Source organism: Lemur catta, chromosome 4 (genome assembly GCF_020740605.2).
Source record: "Lemur catta isolate mLemCat1 chromosome 4, mLemCat1.pri, whole genome shotgun sequence".
Lineage (NCBI taxonomy): Eukaryota > Metazoa > Chordata > Mammalia > Primates > Lemuridae > Lemur > Lemur catta.
In genome coordinates, this window is record NC_059131.1 from 28,510,794 (window position 1) to 28,531,594 (window position 20,801).

General features: G+C 37.4%; 3 protein-coding genes and 1 long non-coding RNA gene across 5 annotated transcripts in view; 3 read left to right on the forward strand and 1 right to left on the reverse strand.

Moving 5' to 3' along the window:
- LOC123636822 overlaps positions 1 to 2,433 on the forward strand; it is a 29,724-nt gene extending 27,291 nt beyond the window's left edge. Inside the window, exon 3 of the long non-coding RNA XR_006734665.1 lies at positions 2,010 to 2,433. This is a non-coding gene — a long non-coding RNA (uncharacterized LOC123636822). The remainder of the gene's footprint in view (positions 1 to 2,009) is intronic.
- The window catches only part of DHX57 (DExH-box helicase 57), a 46,589-nt gene extending 40,713 nt beyond the window's left edge, over positions 1 to 5,876 (reverse strand). Inside the window, exon 1 of one of the 2 annotated variants that reach the window (XM_045549441.1) lies at positions 5,729 to 5,876. The gene's annotated coding sequence lies outside the window, so the exon portion shown is untranslated. The other variant, XM_045549442.1, reaches the window with a different exon arrangement.
- Positions 5,601 to 11,578, forward strand: MORN2 (MORN repeat containing 2). Its single transcript, XM_045550616.1, has 6 exons — positions 5,601 to 5,724; positions 5,921 to 6,052; positions 8,397 to 8,447; positions 8,846 to 8,952; positions 9,667 to 9,803; positions 11,353 to 11,578. The coding sequence occupies exons 1-6, from the start codon at positions 5,601 to 5,603 to the stop codon at positions 11,453 to 11,455; spliced, it is 654 nt and encodes a 217-aa protein (XP_045406572.1). The 3' UTR covers positions 11,456 to 11,578.
- A 5,870-nt stretch (positions 11,579 to 17,448) lies between these two features.
- ARHGEF33 (Rho guanine nucleotide exchange factor 33) overlaps positions 17,449 to 20,801 on the forward strand; it is a 65,693-nt gene continuing 62,340 nt past the window's right edge. The window contains exon 1 of the mRNA XM_045549447.1: positions 17,449 to 17,626. The gene's annotated coding sequence lies outside the window, so the exon portion shown is untranslated. The remainder of the gene's footprint in view (positions 17,627 to 20,801) is intronic.

Consider the following 20,801-nt stretch of genomic DNA (forward strand, 5'->3'; position numbering starts at 1 on the left):
AAAAAATTATAAAAATGAACCAAATGGGAATTCTGGAGTTGAAAAATATAACTGAAATTAAAAATTCACTAGAGGAACTCAATAAGTAGGTATGAACTGGCAAAAGAAGGGATTAATGAAGTTATGCTGACACCGCTTATATAAGCTGCAAACAGAGAGAACAATAAATGAAGAGAAATGAACAGAGACTCAGGGAAATGTGAGATACCATCAAGGGCACCAAATATATGTAATGGGACTATCAGAAGAAAAGGAGAGACAGAAAGGACCAAAAAAAAAAAAAATGTCAAAGAAATAATGGCAAAAAACTTCTCTAATTTATTAAAAACAATAACCTCTATATGGAGAAAGTTCAGTGGCCTCCAACTAGGATAAACACAAAGAGATCCACAAATAGATACATGGTAGTAAAAAATGCTGAAGGTCAAAAGACAAGGAGAAAATCTTGAAAACTGTTAAGAGAAAAACAAAACAAGGAGAATCCCAATAAAATTAACAACTGATTTCTCAGCAGAAACAATGAAGGGCAGAAGGTAATGACATATATATTTAAAATACCCAAAGAAAAAAACTGTCATCCAACAATTCTATAGCCAGAAAAATTATCCTTCAAAAATAAAAATGAAATAAAAACTTTCCCAGATAAACAAAACTGAGAGGATTTGTTGGCAGCACACCTGGCTCACAAGAAATACTAACAGAAGTTCTTCAAGCTGAAGCAAGTGTCCCCAGATGGTAATTTAAATCCACATGAAAAAACAAAAAGCACTGGTAAAGGTAATTATGTAATTTTATATATAAAGTATAAATATATATTTTTCTCCTTTCTTCTCAATGGTGGCTGCGTAGTTGGTGTTTATTTGTTCTGTAAATGCTGCGTTCCTTTAAGTAAAATGAAAGAATAGACATTAAAATCATGAGGACCTATAATTAAACCTATGGGATCAATTAATAAGCATGTCTAACTGATTAATATCTACTGTAACAATTTGGTAGTGAATTTTCTTTGGATATTAGATATAAATAATATCTAAATATAATTTTAATTTACTAGTCATGATGTATGTAGTATTTTAAAAATCACCTATAACTTTAATTCAGTTAAAACACTTTCTATTTCAAAAAAATGGATAACATTGGTATTAAAATTACTATTTTAAGGGATTTGTCTAAAATAAATATGGTGGCTTTATATTCAAACTACTGTAGAAAATATAGTGTTTAAATGGATGCAGGCTGTCTACTAAAGACTATACATAACTATGCTAATTGTTCTTAAGTAATTAATAAAAAACAAGGTATAGCTACAGACTCCACTGTAAAGTTCATGCACTATTCTGTTCTTGCTTTTGCAGTATAAGGACTTCAGCCTCTGACTGTTAGGTGATCACCTTGGGAGATCAGTTTTCTGTTAAAGGGTACTTACTTTAAGTCTTGTACTCTTTGTCACCCTGGGTTGCCAAATTTAATCCTATCATTTGTACCTAGCATTTGTGTGCTCTTAAAATCAGCTTTATTTTAAGTAAATCTGTGTCTACTTTAAAAGACTGGAAAAAGAAAAAAAATTCTTTGTCAAATCCTTCAGAGATTACTGTATTTACATACTGTTTAAAACTAAATGTCATAAAAGCTTCTTGATTAAACCAGGGGAAAACAAAAACCAATTGTGTAAAATAACATGTATACTTTTGGGCTTATAACCTATGGAATGCTATATACGTGTAATATATTTGCCAATAACAGCACAAAGCAGATTGCTGGGAGTATAACAGTACTGGGCTAAGAAAATGACTACAGATGGTAAAGTAATAATTATAACAGTGTATTTTGGGGTGTGTTAACATCAATAGATATAATATGTATTAACAATGATAGCACAAAAAGGGAGTAAAGGAATAGAGCTATATAGGAGTAATGCTTCTATATATGTGTCTTAGTTCTTTTTTGGCTATATCAGAGTGCCACAGACTAAGTAATTTACAAAGAATATTATTTTATTTTGTTCACAGTATTGGAGGCTGGGAAGTCCAAGAGCGCCATGCTGGCATCTGGCAAGGATCATCCCACGGTGGAAGGTGGAAGTGAGAGCAATACAGAGAGAAGCACCAGGGGCCAGACTCACTTTATAACAATCCACTCTCTTGGTAACTAACCTGCTCCCATGATAACAACTTTAATCCATTTACGAAGACTCTTCCTCCATGACCCAATCACCTCTTATTAGGCCCTACCTCCCAAAATTGTTGCATTGGGGATTAAGTCTCTAATACATGTCCCCCAAAAGGGGGACACAGTCAAACCATAGCACTATCACTGGAATTAAGGTCATATAAATCCAAAGCTGATTCTGATGAATTAAGATGTACATGATAAACCCCAGAGCAATCACACAAATACTACATTAGAAGATACTCAATGACTAAATGCAAAAGAAATCAGTAAGGTAGGAACAGAAGAACAAATAGACATGAGATATTTAAACATCAAAAAATAAAATGGAATGATAGATGTAATTCCTACTATATCAATAATCAAACTAAATGTGAGTGATTTAAGTAATCCAATCAAAAGACAAAGATTATCACACTGGATTAAAAAACATGATCCAACAATATGCTCTCTATAGGAGAGACACTTTAAATTCAAATATATTATAAATGTTTTCTTTCTTCCTTTCTTTCTCTCTCTCTTTCTTTCTTTCTTTTTTTTTTTTTTGACAGAGTCTCACTCTGTTGCCCAGGCTAGAGTGCCGTGGCATCAGCCCAGCTCATAGCAACCTCAAATTCCTGGGCTGAAGCAATCCTTCTGCCTCAGCCTCCCGAGTAGCTGGGACTACAGGCATGCGCTACCATGCCCAGCTAATTTTTTCTATATATTTTTAGCTGTCCAGATCATTTCTTTCTATTTTTTAGTAGAGATGGGGTCTCGCTCTTGCTCAGGCTGGTCTCGAACTCCTGACCTTGAGTGATCCTCCCGCCTCGGCCTCCCAGAGTGCTAGGATTACAGGCGTGAGCTACTGCACCCCGGCCCAAAGATATAATAAATGAAAATAAAAGAATGAAAATAAGAATCATGCAAACAGCAACCACAAGAAAGGTGGGGTGGCTATGTTAACATCAGACAATATATACTTTAAAACAAAAAATGTTACTAGAGAGAAAGAGGGATATTTCATAATGATAACACAGGTAATCTATCAGGAAGATATAACAATTATAAACATATATGCACCTAATAATAGAGCACCAAAATACATGAAGCAACAACTGACAGAAATGAAGAGAGAAATAGACAATTCAATAATAATAGTAGGAGATTTCAATACCCCATTTTCAGTAATGGCAGAACAACTAGACAGAGGATCAACAAGGAAATAGAAGACTTGAACAACACTATAAACCAACTAGACCTAATAGAAGTCTATGGAACACTCCACCCAACAACAAAATATACATTCTTCTCAAGTACACATGAAACATTTTCCAGGACAGACCATATGCTAGGCTATAAAACAAACCTCAATAAATTAAAAAAGATAGAGGCTGGGCGCGGTGGCTCACGCCTGTAATCCTAGCGCTCTGGGAGGCCAAGGTGGGTGGATTGCTCAACGTCAGGAGTTCGAGACCAGCCTGAGTAAGAGCGAGACCCCGTCTCTACTAAAAACAGAAAGAAATTATCTGGACAACTAAAAATATATATAGAAAAAATTAGCCGGGCATGGTGGCGCATGCCTGTAGTCCCAGCTAGTCAGGAGGCTGAGGCAGTAGGATCGCTTAAGCCCAGGAGTTTGAGTTTACTGTGAGCTAGGCTGATGCCATGGCACTCACTCTAACCAGGCAACACAGTGAGACTCTATCTCAAAAAAAAAAAAAAAAAAAGGACAGAAAGAAATAATACAAAGGATGGTTTCCAACCAAAATAGAATGAAATTAGAAATCAAAAGCTGGAAAAATTTTGGAAATTCACAAATATGTCAAAATTAAACTAGGTCCCTTGGTATTCCTTTCTTCAAAATCCTTCATGATTAAACATATGTATTGAGTGTTTATTTTATATTTGTCTCCCCCACTCCTACTCCCAGAAAGCTCTTTGATGGCAAGGACTATATTTTGATTACTACTGTACCTCTAACATAGTGTCTCACATATAGTAGGAATGCAATATGTATTTGTGGAATGAATGGCTGAAGGTTGAATAAATGACTTATGTGAGAATGGAGATTCATTCATCTATTTATTCATTTCACAAATATTTATTGAGCACTTATTATGTACTAGATCGTGGGCATATAACAGCAAAGACAAAATTTCTGCCTCATGAAGCTTACCTTCTAGCAGGTAAGACAAACAATAAACAAATAAATATATATTATCAATTAAGTGCTATCAAGAAAAACAAAACCCTGAGGCTGTTATTTTAGATTGAGTGGTCGGGTAATGTCTCTCTGAGATCACATAGGACAGGACACTTGAACATATCGAGAGAATGAGCCATGAAATACAGTCGTCCCTGGGTATACACAGGGGATTAGTTCCAGAACCCCTCTTCCCCACATATACCAAAATCCACGCACACTCAAGTCCGCAGGGAATCAGCATATAGGAAAAGTCTGCCCTCTGTATGTGGGTTTCACATCCCATAAATACTGCATTTTTGTACAGTATTTTTGATCCGAGTTTGTTGAAAAAAATCCATCTATAAGTAGACCGGAGCAGTTCAGACCCATGTTGCTCAAGGGTCAGCTGTACTCACAAAACTGTGGGGTCATTAAAAGATTAACAGGTGACCAAAACAATGGGAAAAACTGAATTCTGTAAGGTTGTGCATCAATAATTACACATTATTTCTAAAATTTTTTCAAAAAGGGGAAGGATATACAAATCAGATAGGAACGTCATCTCAAAAACCACCTAGTCCAGGTAAATTTCTGTGTACTGAGAAACATCAGGTAAAAATCAAGAAGATGCTGTACTCTGATTTAAAAACAACTTGTCTCACATCAACCCAGAAAATGTTACCTTTGCAACTTGGTCTGAGGTACGCACTCAAAATTTTAAACGAAGACTTGCTGGCCGGAGTGGTATCCAATATTATTCTCCCCACACATTTTCCAGGAATTAGGTTGTATAACATATATGGTTAGATTCTAGTCCATCTAGCCTGGGAAGATTCCAACTATCTTTCTTCTCCGCGTATATTAGGGACCTAAATATGGCCCTAAAAGTATCCTTTGTTTCATGCCGAAGGCACTGAAAACTTACTATACATCACTCTTCTCCCAAGTAAATCTTTGATCAGAATATCTACAGCTCCATCCAGATATCCAGATCTCGTACCTTTCTACTAACACACATCGTTCCCAACCCTCTCCCCAAATAGCTGCTCAGTTCAAGATGGAGACAGAGACAGGAAACGGAGCCTGAGCCCCTTCAATCCAACCCCTTACCCAGCTTCGAGCCTGAATTCCGCTTCCCCGCCTCCAGCCTGAGCTTGGACAACCTCAGCTGCAGAGCTCTGCCTGACCCGGACCCAGGGCCTGGGATCCTGCTGGTCCAGATTCACCGGTCCCAGGCAGACAGGCTGGGACACACTGGGCCGTGATGCTCCTCAGCTCAGGACCACTCCCGGAGCAGGGGGGTGGCAGACGGTCGCACACTGACAACCAGGTCTACGCGCAGACCATGCAACACAGACACATATCACTTGTCTGCGGAAGTGGAGGCCGTACCTGGCTCGCAGCCTCGGTTCCCGGGGCGGATGTCGGGAGGCGATGCCCAAGGGTCAGAGGTCCCGACTGGGCTCCTCCACCCTCACGGATCTCACTTGGAGAAGCTCCGCGGGGGCCCGGCTGCAGCGGCACAGCCCCGGCGCCCTCTGATTGGCTCAGCCTCGGCCCCTCGCATGTTCGCTTCCGGGTGAGAGGTGCCTGGTCTCCCCAGCAACCGAGTCGCGCTCGGCGCTGTACTAGCGCCTGGTTCTCTCCAGGCCGCAGAGCTGGCGGCCCAGGAGGAATCGCAGAGTCAAGAAGATCTCACTAACACCTCTCCGTCAAGTGAGTCCCCCTCCTTCTAGCGACGCCGGCGGGGAAGGGCATCTTTAAGTAGATCTCGCGTTGAGTCAGAACTTGGCTCCTAGTAACTCCCGTACGGGTGTGACATATTTCTTTACCGCTTACACTGGGAGGTGGGGTGGGGTCGCAGAAAGCCCCTGGTCTAGGACTCAGGAGACCTGGATTCTGGCTCTGATTCTGTCGTTAATTCGCTGTTGTGACACCTTAGGCACGTGCCAGCCTCTCTAGGCTTCATTTTCCGCTATGGTGCCAGATTCTCTCTAGCTCTAACGTTCGGAAGTTTTGAATGTAGAACTTTCTAAAGGCAATTGAAAACAGTTGTTTCTTGTACGATTACGTTTAGTGCCCTGCTTAATAGACATTTAGCGATTGCTTCTCAAGTACCCTTCATTCACTAGTCATTCAGTTCCTATCAGCACTAAACACTGGGTTGAACAGTAGGATAAGAAAAGAGATTTGACTAATCCGCCGTCCTTGTCCTGCAAGAGCCGGGTGTGATAGGGTATCCCGATACAAAAGCATCATTTTATTAGAATGGAGCCCTAAGTACTATATTAGGAATAGGCGCAGAGTGCTGTGGGAGCCCCTAAAGGAGTCTGGGGGTGAAGAAAATTAAGAAGAAAGGCTTTGTGGAAGAGCAAATACCTGAGCTGAGGCTACAAGAAAACAATAGCTAATATTGACAGAGTTTAGACACTGCCCTAAGTATTTTCCATATATTAGCTCATTTACTTAATTTGCCTCATCTAAGGATGAAGAAACTAAAGCATAGATAATTGAGTAATTTGTCCAAGGCCAAAGAAAATGGTGGGGTCTGGATTCAAACTTAGGTAGTCTGATGACAGAGCATGAACCCTTAACTACTACACTCTATTTTGCCAATTCCTAAGGATGAATAACAGTTAACCAGGCAAAGAAGAGAAGGGTGTTCCAGGGAGAGAGTACAGCATGGTGCCTGTGGGGAACTAGAAGTAAATTTGGTAATCTAGTTGGTATTAATACCATTAAACAATTAGAAAGCACTCTGTGTCCCTACCCCCCTGGAACTTGAAATCTTGCAGATATGTATATAATTAATACATGAGCATAGATGGAAGTTTCTCTATACTTCCACGCTTCACCCTTTATCCACAACCAAATCTTAGAAATTATAGAAAAAATGAACAAACATACCTAAATTTATATATATTTTTCGGATTTAGTGTTAGTGTCTATATTTAACCCCTAAACAAGATCAGAATTCTGGCAACATTGCTCTCACACCACTTCCATATTGATATCACCTGAATTTTAGTTACAGATTCTATTTTAAAACTTTTTTTTTTTTGAGACAGAATATCACTCTGTCACCCTGGCTAGAGTGCAGTGGCATCATCATCAGCTTACAGCAACCACAAACTCCTGGGTTCAAGTGATCCTCCTGCCTCAGCCTCCCAAGTAGCTGGGACTACAGGTGCATTCCACCACGCCTGGCCAATTTTTCTATTTTTTGTAAAGATGGGGTCTTGCTCTTGCTCAGTCTGGTCTTGAGCTCCTGACCTCAAGCATTCCTCCTGCCTCAGCCTCCCAAAGTGGTAGGATTACAGGCATGAGCCACCTCATCTGGCTGTACATCAGTGTATAGCAGCATTATTCATCATGGCCTCAAACTGGAAACAACGTAAACGTCCATCAGCTGATGAATGAATAAACAAAATGTACTATTTCTGTATAATATATTTATATAACATATTTGGCTATAAAAAGGAATGAAGCACTGAAACATGATACAACACAGGCGAACCTTGAAAACATTATGTTAAGTCAAAGAAGCCAGTCACAAAGGACTACATATTATATGGTTTTATTTGTAAGCAATGTCCAGAACAGGCAAATCCCTTGAGACAGAAAGTAGATTAGTAGTTGCCAAGGGCCTTAGGTTGGGGAGTGAGGGGTAGTTGAGGGGACTGGTAACTGCTAATGGGTATAGTGTTTCTTTTGGGGGTGATTAAAATATTCCAAAATTACATTACTAATAGTACACAACTTTGTGAATATACTAAAAAACATTGAATTGCATACTTTTAAAGGATAAATTTTGTCCTTAATATATATTAATAATGCTGTTATTATAAACAAATAAAAATAGATCATCTAGGCAACATTATTTATTTCCCCAGGACTGTACGCTAGACAATGGAAATGCCAAGTAATCATGATATGCTGTGATCATGGTTATGATCATGAAGTGAGTCTATTTGGATAGCGTTTAAAGCACATTGGTTATAGGTCTTATGACATAAAAATATTTAAACTTATATGACTTTTCTTAAATCTTTTGAAACAGCTTCAGAAGTGTATAAGGTAAACTTTATATTTCCAAATGGAGACAAGTATGGTAAGCATACATTTCAAATACTTTTTTATACTAACAGCTAAATAGCTTAAGAATGAAAAAGTGAGACTATAAAACTATTAGTGGGATATTAACTCCTTTAAATAACATAGAAATCCTAACAGATGAACAGATTTTTAAATCAAAACACCAATGTTGTGTCTGGACAGTATGCTTTGGAAACCTGTTGGGTCTGTCAACCTTCCTAGCCCGTGGGTCTCAGTGGTTACAAGATGGTCCAGGTCCATGGATCTCCTCGTTTCTGGTCTCACTGGTTTCAGTGCTAGGGAACCAAAGAGGACCATAGGGGTGCGGTTGTGATTAGCCCCAGACAGAAATACTGTATTATGTAGTAAAACAGAGTTCCCACTTACAGTCTTCAGTATTTCTCCCTTATTTAGATGGTGACTGTACAAGAACATCTTCTGGAATCTATGAGAGAAATGGAATGGGTATCCATACCACTCCTAATGGAATTGTCTACACAGGAAGCTGGAGAGATGACAAGGTATTATTGTTGTTTTTAATATTGACAGTGAATAAATAACCCTATGGGTAAATGATTCTGGGCATTTCACCATTAATCAAAAACACATATAGTGAGTAGACTGTGTACTAAAAATAATAAATGATCATATTTAACATATTAACATATGAGTAATATTAAAGTCATTGCAGAGAACTAATCATCATTATCATCTTTCTCATCTCCCATTGATTGAGTAAAGCTATACCTATTACATAATTTTCTCATTCAATCCTCATAATAACCTGTGAAGTACCTACCATTAATACTCCTATTTTACAAGTAAGGGACATCAGGCTCAGATTTCTTGCCCAGCTGGTAGGTGATGAAACAAGAATGTGTACCCAGATCTGCTTGAATCCAACTTGAATTCTTAACATGAGTTTGTACTGTTTCCTAAGCTGACTAAACAAGCCCTTTAAGACAAGTTATCTTGAGGACCCCTGTTGTTATCATCATGGACCCTCAGATGTTCAAATGCCTCAGATCAGGAACATTTGATTTGGTGGGCTTCACAGATTGATACAGATGAAGGACAATAATAAAAATGTTGTCCTGTTACTATAGAAATAAAGGGTGATACAAAGTTGATTAAATAATAACTGAGTGGATGATAGACATATATGTGTACATTTTTCAAAGGTTCTGGGGAAACTGAAAATTAGTTTCTGAGATCATTTCCTTTACTGCAAACAGATGAATGGTTTTGGAAGACTTGAACATTTTTCAGGAGCAGTATATGAAGGACAGTTTAAGGATAATATGTTTCATGGATTAGGGACTTACACATTCCCAACTGGGGCAAAGTACACTGGAAATTTCAATGAAAATAGGTAAGCTTGAAATAAAAAAAAATCACTGTAGTTCTAAAAGATTGTTTTCTGGTATGTTTGCTTAAATACTATAGTTAATGTTAAATATTCTTTTGTAATATATTTAGTTTCTAAAAATTGTTGGGTTATTTTTTTGGGAGAAAAAGTGTTAAAAGAGAGGCTAAGACTATCATAAGCCTCCAAAAAGGAACATCATTCTTTGTGATAATTCATTAGACTTTTCATTTATCCTCTTTACCTCTCTATTCCTATAACTCTATTTGCAGTCAGCTTGGAAATGGAAAGCTTTTTGCAATCACTGAGAAAATTTAGGTCAAAAACTACTTTCATTTGAAGTATCTTGATATACTTTTTAAAAAGCAGCCTTGGGGGTAATATCATAATTGTTTATTTCATCTTGACTTGACATGTATGTGCATTTTTACTAGGCTAATTTTAAACGTAAGCAAAATTAGTTCATTTTCAATTTGTAGAAATGTATGTACTGTTGTCCTTTCTGGGAATATGCTTGTAGGAAAAATAAAAGTGAAACAAAACATGAGTACAGCTTTACAAGCTTAATCTTTACAGTGAATACCATGACATACCATCCAGAAGTTCAAGTACATTTATAAATAACCCTTGATTATTTCCAGAATTGAAAATGCAATGTATATGAAGTAGTCGATGTGAATACATTTTTAAGAAGACAGAAAAGTGTTCACCTTTATTTATTTATTTATTTACAGACACAATCTCACTCTGTCACTCAGGCTGGAGTGCAGTAGCCCGATCATAGTTAACTGAAGCCTTGAATTTCTGGGCTCAAGTGATCCTCCTGCCTCAGCCTCCTGAGTAGCTGGGACTACAGGCACACATCATCACTCCTGGTTAATTAAAAAAAAACACTTTTTTTTTTTTTTTTTTGGAAACAGGATCTTGCTGTGTTGCCCAAGCTAGCCTCAAACTCCTGGCCTCAGGCCATCCTCCCACCTCAGCCTCCCAAAGTGCTGGCATTACAGGTGTTAGCCACTGAGGCCAGCTGGCCCTGTTCACCTATTTTGATTCCAAGTCTGTGACAATAACACATAAACTTTTTCCATTGGTGTTAATAAAGGGAGAAAAATCTAACCTATGGGATAAAGTTCTGTTTGTTTATGTGAATTGCATTTTTACCACACTCAAGAGTCTAAGAAAACACCAGCAAAGAGCACAGAACCTCAGACATAGTTGATGATCAAGAAATATTTGTTGAATAGTTGAATGAACTAATTAAGCCAGATAAGCAATCTAAACTTTTCATTTTTTAATTGATTGTTTTAGTTTTACGTGAACTTAGCTTATGTGATTGTAATGTCTTGGACACCAAAATTTGTAAATGACAATGTTTGTTTTGAATAGTCTTCTTGTTGTAGGTTATGAAAGCAAGATGCTGGGTTTTAAATCAAAGCTTGAAAATGGAAAGATATAATGCTTCAGAAATAGTATATGATATGCTAGACAAGGTTATATCTGGACTGTAAATTCTTGGTCATGGTTAATGAACAAACTTATTTTTTTACTATTGCAGGGTAGAAGGAGAAGGGGAATATACTGATATCCAAGGACTGGAATGGAGTGGTAACTTTCATTTCACAGCTGCTCCAGGCCTAAGATTAAAGCTCCACATGTAGATATTCTGCATTAAAGTACATGAAGCTTTTAGTCATAAGGAAAGCCACTAAATCTGTTATTTGAAATTACTTCCTACACTACCTCTGTATTGTAAGTTTTCCAATAAAACCATCACCTACTTATCTATTTTTGAACTTTATTTTCATTATCTTATAATTAATTTTAAATAACGTAATTCAGTTCAGAGTTTGCTCATTTTAGTAGCTACAGCAGAACTGTCCAGATCTTGGTAATGTCAGTTTCCAATCGTGTGCCTGAGTTTTGTCATCTTTTTGTTTTTGCTAGTTTATGCTTATGTGATTATTTTAGAAGAAAAAAATTTTCCGTCTTGCTCTTTGCAAGTATGCAAATATTTGTCCCTACTGAACTTTTTTTTTTTGAACTTTTTTTAAATTATTGTGGTAAGAACACTTAGTATGAGATCTACCCTTTTAACAAAATTTTAAGTGTGCAATGCATCATTGTTAATTATAGGTATAATGTTGTACAGCAACTCTCTAGAGCTTATTCATCTTGCTTGACTGAAACTTTATGCCCATTGATTAGTAACTCCTCATTTCCCCCTCACCCCAGCCCCTGGTAACTACTATTCCTGTCTTTGATTCTATGAATTTGACTATTTTAGGTACTTCATGCAAGTGGAATTATGCGATTTTGGTTTGTGACTAGCTTATTTCACTAGCTTATTATCCATGTCACATATTGCAGAATTTCCTTCTTTTTAAAGGCTGAATAGTATTACATTGTATGTATCTGCCATATTTTCCTTATTCATCATTGCTGGACATTTAGGTTGTTTCTATAACTTCGCTATTGTAAATGATGCTGCAATGAATATAGGGGTGCTAATATCTCTTTGAGATCGTGATTTCAGTTCTTTTGGATAAATACTCAGAAGTAGGATTGCTGAAGCGTGTGGTAGTTCTATTTTTAATCTTTTAAGGAAGCTTCATAATATTTACCACAGTGGCTGTATTATTTTGCATTCCTACTAACAGTTGGCAAATGTAGGGCCCCCCAATGCTCCCCATCCCAGTTTTCTTTCTGTTTCCTGACCAAAAATCACACAGTGCCTTGACCACTCTGGGACTTAGCCAGCTGCAGGTTTCTCCCAGCAGGCAGGAACTCAAACTGGGGTCTTGAACATTCCTAGTCACTGGTAAAGGTATTTAGGTTGATAGCTGGATGTGGTGGCTCACTCCTGTAATCCTAGCACTTTGGGAGGCCGAGGCGGGAGGATAGCTTGAGGCCAAGAGTTTGAGACCAACCTGAGCAAGAACAAGACCCCTGTCTGTACAAAAAATAGAAAAACGAGCTGGATGTGGTAGCGCATGCCTGGTGGTCATAGTTATGTGGGAGGCTGAGGCACTTGATCAAACTCCTGGGATCACTTGAGCCCAGGAGTTTGAGGCTACAATGAGCTATGATGACACCGCTGCACTCTAGCCAGACAAGAGCAAGACCCTATCTCAAAAAAAAAAAATAGCTAGGTTGTTGCCCAAAACACTAAAAGAAACGATCCCCAGCCCTGAGCCAAATTCCTTAAAGCCTCATATAAACTCCATGCCTTGACCTCCCTTGCTGTAGACATACCTGGGTAGAACACTTCCCTTTCTCTAGCTGTCCATCACAAACATTGCTGCAGTACTCTGTAAATTCTCCGAATAAATGCTTTGGATTGATAATCCTGGCATTAGTGCTTCTTTCTTTGGAATCCCAACTGACCCCATCTTGGGGACAGTTTGGGGCACTCCCTTGTATGACCTCCCCTGCTGCCACCACTGTTTTTGGAGCAATTCTACCAGAGAGTGATGTGGGACAAAACAGCCAGGGTTCCAATTTCTCGATATCCTCACCACTTGTTGTTTTGTTGTGTGTCTCACCTAATGGACACACCCAAACCTGACTTTACCCCAGGTGGGGCTCTACTTGAGAGTAGCTATCTTGGCTTACTGCTGTTCTTGACAGACCTCAAGACCAAATTAGAAAGAAACCATAGCATGACTTTAAAGGGAAGTTGATTCCAGATGTAGTGTTTAAAGGAAGGGGGGGAAAAAAAGGGAAAATTGATTTTAAAAAAAGAAAAGAAAAAAAAAAAGAAACCATAACAATAAAAATCATAACACTAATAAAGGTCTAGTTTCCAGAATATATAAAGAACTTTTATAACTAACTCAACAATAAAGAAAACATCCCATTTTAAAATGGGCAAAGAATTTGAATAGTCATTTCTCCAAAGAAGATGTACAAATGGCCAATAAATAAACAAAAAAGATGCTCATCATATCATCATGACTCTGTAGGGAAATGCAAGTCAAATCTGCAATGAGATACCACTTCACAGCCACAAGGATGGCTATATTAAAAAAAAAAACCAACAGTAAGAAAGATTGGCATGGGTGTGGAGAAATTGGAATCCTCAAACATTTCTAATGGGACTGTAAAATGGTGCAGGTGCTGTGGAAAACAGTTCTTCAAGAAATTAGACATAGAGTTACCATATGACTCAGCAATTCCTAGGTATGTACCTAAGAGAAATTGACTTACACACAAATGTTCATAGCAACATTATTCACTGCTATGGTCCGAATGTTGTATCTCTCCAAAATTCATGTTGAAACCTAACCCTTATTGTGGTGGTATTAAGAAGTAGGGCCTTTGGGAGATGATTAAGTCATGAGGGCAGACCCCTCATGAATGGGATTAGTGCCCTTGCAGAAGAGTGTTAGGGAGCTTGCTTGCTGCTTCTGCCATGTGAGATTGCAGCAAGAAGGTGCTGTCTTTGAAGAAGAGAACAAGCCCTCACCAGACACCAAATCTGCTGGCATCTTGATCTTGGATTTGTCAGCCTCCAGAACTGTGAGCAATAATTTCCGTTGTTTATAAATTACTCAGTGTAAGGTATTTTGTTACAGCATTGCAAATGGACTAAGACATTCATAATAGCCTTAAACTGGAAAAAACCCAAATATCCATCAAATGATGAATGGATAAACAAAATGTAGCATGTCCACACAGTGAAATATTATTCAGCCATAAGAAGAAATAAAGTACTGATACTACAACAAGGATGAATTTAGAAAACATTGTCCTAAGTGAAAGGGACCAGTCACAAAAGGCTACATATTGTGCGATTCCATTTATGTGAAATGCCCAGAGTAGGCAAATCCTTAGAGACAGAAAATAGATTATTGGTAGCCAGGGGAGGAAGGAATTAGGAGGCATGGGGTTTTGTTTTGGGGTGATGGAAACATGCTATTAATAGAATTAGATAATGATGGTTGCACAATCTTGTGAATATTCTAAAAACCACTGAATTGTTCACTTTAAAGGGGCAAATTTTATGTATGGTATGTGACTTATATCTCAATTTCTTAAAAAGTACATCTGTGTGTTGTCATATATTCTATGTGCAGAAAGATTCTTTACCTTCTATATAAAATAATTTAAAAATGATCAAAACATTTATGTCAGCTACATTTTAAAAATTACAATAAAGAACCGAGTGTTTTTGCTGAAACTGTTATTCTAAAACTGACAAAAAATAGTATATTCAATAGATAATTTTATCATATTTATTCAAAATCTTGTGAATATTTGTGTTGCTTAATATATCATTTATAAAAAATGTATATTTTTATTTTTTGCTATACTAGGATAAATTTGGGTTTAAATGTCTTTTAAAATGTATTTTTGTTAGTTTTGCTTAACATTGGCTTTGTATTTAATTTCAAAAGGCCCTAATTGTAAAGGTTCAAAGACATATTTTAAAAATTGGACATTTTCAGATTTGTTCCTGGTATGGTTTTAGAATTAAATATTATTATTTTTGTGCTGGAATTTTTAAAGAAACAAATAGTGGACAAGTTAAGATAAGGTAAGAGGATATTTTCAGAGACCAGGACATATAATGTGCATACAAAACTTCTGGAAAATACTTTATAGAAAAGTATCTGCTTTGTTGCAAACTAAATTTTCCTCAATATTTTCCTTCAAGTTATTTAATGTAGCAAGATAAATATTTAATCTTAAAATCTTTAACTTTTCATTGTTATATTAATAACTTTTCAATGTACAGTTTTTCAGTTTTCTAAGATACCAAAGATATTCCTCTTAAATGGTTTTCTGCCTTTTACTTCTTGAAACTAAATGCAGTTCAGTCGTTCCATTAGTTGATGCTAGAATTTGACCTGGTGCTTATATAATTAGATGAGACACTAGTTTTCCTCATTTAAAAGCCTGGTTAGCATACGACAGTCTCGTTTCAGGGGAAGTCAAACCTCTCTACTGCTTCTTTTTATAACCTTTAAGTTAATTCAGAATCCAGATAAGCCTTGATCTGAGGATGATATAACCACGGCAAGCATCATGGGGTAAGTGTGTGCTTTTATGTACTTTAAGAGGCATTGAAGGGGGAAATAATTTTATAAGAGAAGAAAACTCATCAATCCTTACCATTGGGTTTACTAATTTAAATTCAAAACATGCTAACATTTATTTAAGGTAGCCAGTCAAAGAAAGAAGTTTTATTCAAGAGTTGTAACAATTTGTAAATTATTCATTTATTTCCTTGCTTAATTTTTATATTATGTCTTAACTATTTTTGCAATTTGTCAGCTAATGAACTGTTTGGTGACTTAGTTGAAGCTGACTTAAATTTTGAGAGCAATCTTAAAGAAAGAATGACAGGGAGCATAAATCTAACATGTATATGCCTCTTTGGATTTAAGAATAATTAAAGAATGAAAAGGATTAGAGATGGAGGGAGATTGGTTTATGCCTTTGTAACACAGAAAAAGGATAGAGGATTCTATTAGAGTTCACTCTATGCACAGAAAAACATGCGTGCTAATTGAAAATGTGTGCTGATTAATTACACAGGGGCATTTATTAGTGAAACCTAATTCTCAATACTTGAAGGGGTTTTGGGGGTATGATAAGAAGAACTGAGTTTCGCTTAGAAGCTTTCTCAAGTGAGAATAGGATTCCATTATAATTAGTATTGGAATTATATGATTTTTTATATGCTTAAACAGTAGTATTCTGAATATATAGAAATCTATCTTTGTGTCACCCTTTTATCTTTTTTAATAGCTCCTTTCAATGCAAAATCATATTGCTGCAAATGATAGAGCTATTTTATTGGGGTCTACTTTTGAAGGATTCAACATAAATGATCAGAAGTTTATACTAGAGAAGAAACTTTTTGACATATATTTATTCTAAACAGTTTCCACAAATTTAATGAACATCTACATTTTTGTTAATACCATATGCTCTGAAAATGCAATCTAAGCAAAATAATCATACTATGGTTAACTTTTAATACAAATATAAATGATGCGTTTTGAAGCTAAAAGTTGACAGATCAGAGCCAAGTACAAATTTCACATACATTTGGTTGGTTTGATTTGAGACAGAATTGGTGAAATTCCTGAATTCTCTTTATTCCCCCTCCTTCCTTCCCTCTTCTCTGTGTATGAGTGTACTTACACACTTACAGCAGGCCACTAGCAAATGCTAAGCAATATGTGCACAAAGATCAACCTACTTTCCTCCCTCCTGCCTTCCCTACCTTCTTTCCTTTCTCCTTCTCTCCCTCTTTCCTTACTTTCTTTTTCTTTAATGACAGCAGTTCTTAACGTTTTGGGGGGCCAAGGATAGCTTTCAAAATCTTTAGAAACCAGTCCGCCCTTTCTGCAAAAATATGTAAAATCACATAATATTTTGCATACAATTTCAGATTTACAGGTGGTCTGAAGCCCAGTGCAAGGACCCCAGGTTAAGAATTTTTGATTTTGAGTTTGATTTTGACTGGAGCATGAGTTGTTCACAATTTCTCTTAGTTTCTGAATTTTTATAAAATGTAAGAATCTTTAAGTTAATAATTCTTGCTAATCTTTTCTTAGGGACAGTGTGGAAGATGCTGATTCTCCTTCTCCACACACAATTTGCATGAGAGTGAAACACAGCTTAACTGATATCCATCACATTACTGCTGCTGATCCCCAAGGACTTGCGCCTTTCAGAGTGCCAAGAATCACCTTGGGAGTCACAGAAAAAAAAAAATCCTCATTATTGAACTTATAAAGCACTTTCAGTGCCCCAAATAAGATAAACTAAACAAATCATAAATTGCTAATATTACGGAGAGAACACTCCTCTGGTTGGTAGGTTCATGATTATTTTGTTGTCTGTTTCTGCCCTTACTGATAAAGAGAAGGTAGTAGATATTAACAATGGTTTAAGTCTTCCTAAAATAATTAGAAAAATAAAGAGACAATGGCAGCAGATCAGATGCTCAAATTCATCCATTTGAGAAAATCTCTAGAATTTATTCTCTGAGAATGAAGGAGTAGCTGCTTTGGATTTATCTTTGGGACCTACTTATTTCAAAGCTATTTGAGGATACGATGCCCTTATATGGGGCTATGCCAGCCCTTCCCATTTTTCCTCAGGCTATACCACATGGTTTTAGTGAGCCACAGAGAGGCAAATATTGGATATTTTTTTTGTTTGTTTGTTTTTGAGACAAGGGTCTTACTCCGTTGTCCTGGGTAGAGTGCAGTGGTGTCATCATAGCTCACTGAAACCTCAAACTCCTGGATTGAAGCAATCCTCCTGTCTCAGCCTCTCAAGTAGCTGAGACTGCAGGCATACACCACCATGCTTGGCTAATTTTCCTGTTTTGTAGAGAGAGGGTCTTGCCATGTTGCTCAGGCTGTTCTTGAACTCCTAGGCTCCAGTGATCCTCTCACCTTGGTTTCCCAAAGTGCTGGGATTACAGGTGTGAGCCACTACACTTGGCCTGGAAAGTTCTTATGTTCTCTAAAAAGCCTCCTCTTCTTAAATTTTCACTGGATTTCTTATGGAGTGTGTGGGTGGGGTGGGTAGAGATGGTGCATAAATGTAAGTAAAGGCGTAATTGGGGAGAAGTGGAAAAACCTTACTGTTTAAGGGACCCTGACACTTGCTATTTACCATAACACCTGGGCAAAGCAAGGAACAGTAGGAAAGAAGGGATGGTTATACTTCTTTCCTGAAAAGTACTGAGGTACTTTTCAATACTCTTTCTCCATCTTCTAGCAGAATTAGTCAGTGTACCCCCAATTACCATATGGAGAAAATAAAAGTTAAAGCTCTGCTAGAATTGTAGAATCAATAAGTTCATTATTACACCATATTCAGCCTCCGTTTAGTTTCCCAGTTCAAATAAGCTTAGAGCAATTTTAAAAATTCTTTTATTGATGTATTTTCTGCTTCTGAATCGGAGAGTTACAATCCAACTCTTTTTCTTGAGCAAAGCATAAATTTAGCTCATGCAGTAACCTTTGAAATGTCACTCCTATCTGTGCCCTCCTTTCCTTTCTAATAGTCATTTCCCTAATTCAGGACATCATTATATTTCACTTGGGTTATTAAAGGTACCTACTTACTGGCCTTTTTGCAGCTGATCTTTCCTCTAGTGCCATAAAGTTGTCTTCCTACATGAGACATGATTTTGTTAGTTGCTTAAAAACTTTCAGTGACTCCTTATTCTCTCCACTGCAGAGCAGGCTCCAAAGAAGATATTATGGCCCTCTATTTGACCCCATTCTACCTGTCTAGCTTACCTTCTACTCTGGCCTCCATGCTGCTAGGATCCCTAAATCCACTTGTGCCTTATTTTGTTCCTTTAGTGATCTTCTTTTGACCATTTCTACATATCGTGCAAAGCCCAGTTCATACCCTGTCTTTTTCATGAAACTTCCTCTAATCTCACAACTGGAACTCATCTTTTCTCCTCTGAAAGTTTTAGGCACTTTAGGCTTTTCTCATTTCATTTGTCACAACCCATCATGTGTTGGGTTATTTTTGTGTCTCATCTTTCCTACTAGACTGTAAGCATGAACAATCTCATCTTTGAGTTTCCCTGAGCACCCGGAACAATGTCTTTTACATGGTATATGCTTGATAAATACTCGTTCAATTCAAACGCACTCTGTTTTTCCTATGATCCATAAAAAAACCTAAAAACTTAATTTTAGCCAAGCTTTCCTTCTTTACTCCACAATAGAATGGGCCCATTTTCCAAGTTTCTATCTACAGAGCTCCAATGAGTGAGTAGTATCAAAAATGTGGATGATGCAAGGGAGAAAGGGTAAAAACAAGAGCTGGAGTGACACACTCGAGGTTTCTCAAGGCGGAGAATTTGTCATTAATCAGCAGAAAGCACACATATGCTCCAAGGAAATGTGAGAAAACTTCCCAGAATTAAAAATCATTCTTGCTTCTGGATAACTTCTTAGAGGACCAGCATATTAGTAAGGATTGGGTTCATCTGTATGTAATGGAAAAACCAAAATAATAGTGGCTTAAAGAAGCTAGAAGTATATTTCTCTCTTACGTTAAAAAAAAAAAAAAAATCTCAGAGGTAGGCAGTCCAGAGCTGTTAGATCAGTTCCTTGGTGTGGGGACCCAGGTTCCTTTTGTCTTGCTCTTCTGCCATCCTCAGTGTATCACCTCTTGGGCTCCACATGTCTCATTCACGTCCAGCCAGCAGGAAGGAGAAATGGGTGAAAAAAGTGTGTTCCCTCCTTTTAGGAGACTTCCCAAAGGTCACTCACACTATTTCTACTTCTGTAGCATGGGCAGAAATCTAGTCTCATGGTCACACCTCGCTGTGCAGGAGAAGGGGGAATGTAGTCTTTTAACTGGGTTACTAAAGGAAAAGGGGAGGATGGATACTGGGTGGCAACTAGCAGTGTCTGACAGAGCCAGTGTCAGACCTTATAGTGTCTCTTATATTCCTTTAGGACAAAGTATAGCATTATGCACTAAAGTACTCTTTGAAGAAAAATTTTCAGTAAAGGGGGAAAATAAAGAGCAAGCCAAGCTGGGAATAAACATAGATTCACCTAGGAAAAAACATTTTTGACAAAATGAGTCACTAAGGTGACTAAGTAAGTCTTTGCCCCTCCCCCCCACATCCCAGTCATCCCGGCTCCAACCTCATGTCCCTTAATCCTCAAATCTACACTGTGAGGTGAATATTATTATTACTTTGCCAATTATACAGATCAGGAAACCAAAGTCCATGCAGCTGGCTTGGAACCTGCTGTACTGCCTACAAAAGCCATGTAAATCATAGCATGTTTCCTAAATGGATTTGCACTTAGTTTTGATTGTAGATCACCTCAATTAGCCCCTACAGAAAAACCTATTACAACCCGATTTCACTTGTCACTTGATGTGGGGGATTTCATTAATGTGGGATACTTAAGAAAAACTCTAGATTTGTGGCTTTCAATATTTTAGGGTCTGAATTATTAGAAATTTTAAACAACAGTAGATTGCACATATAAT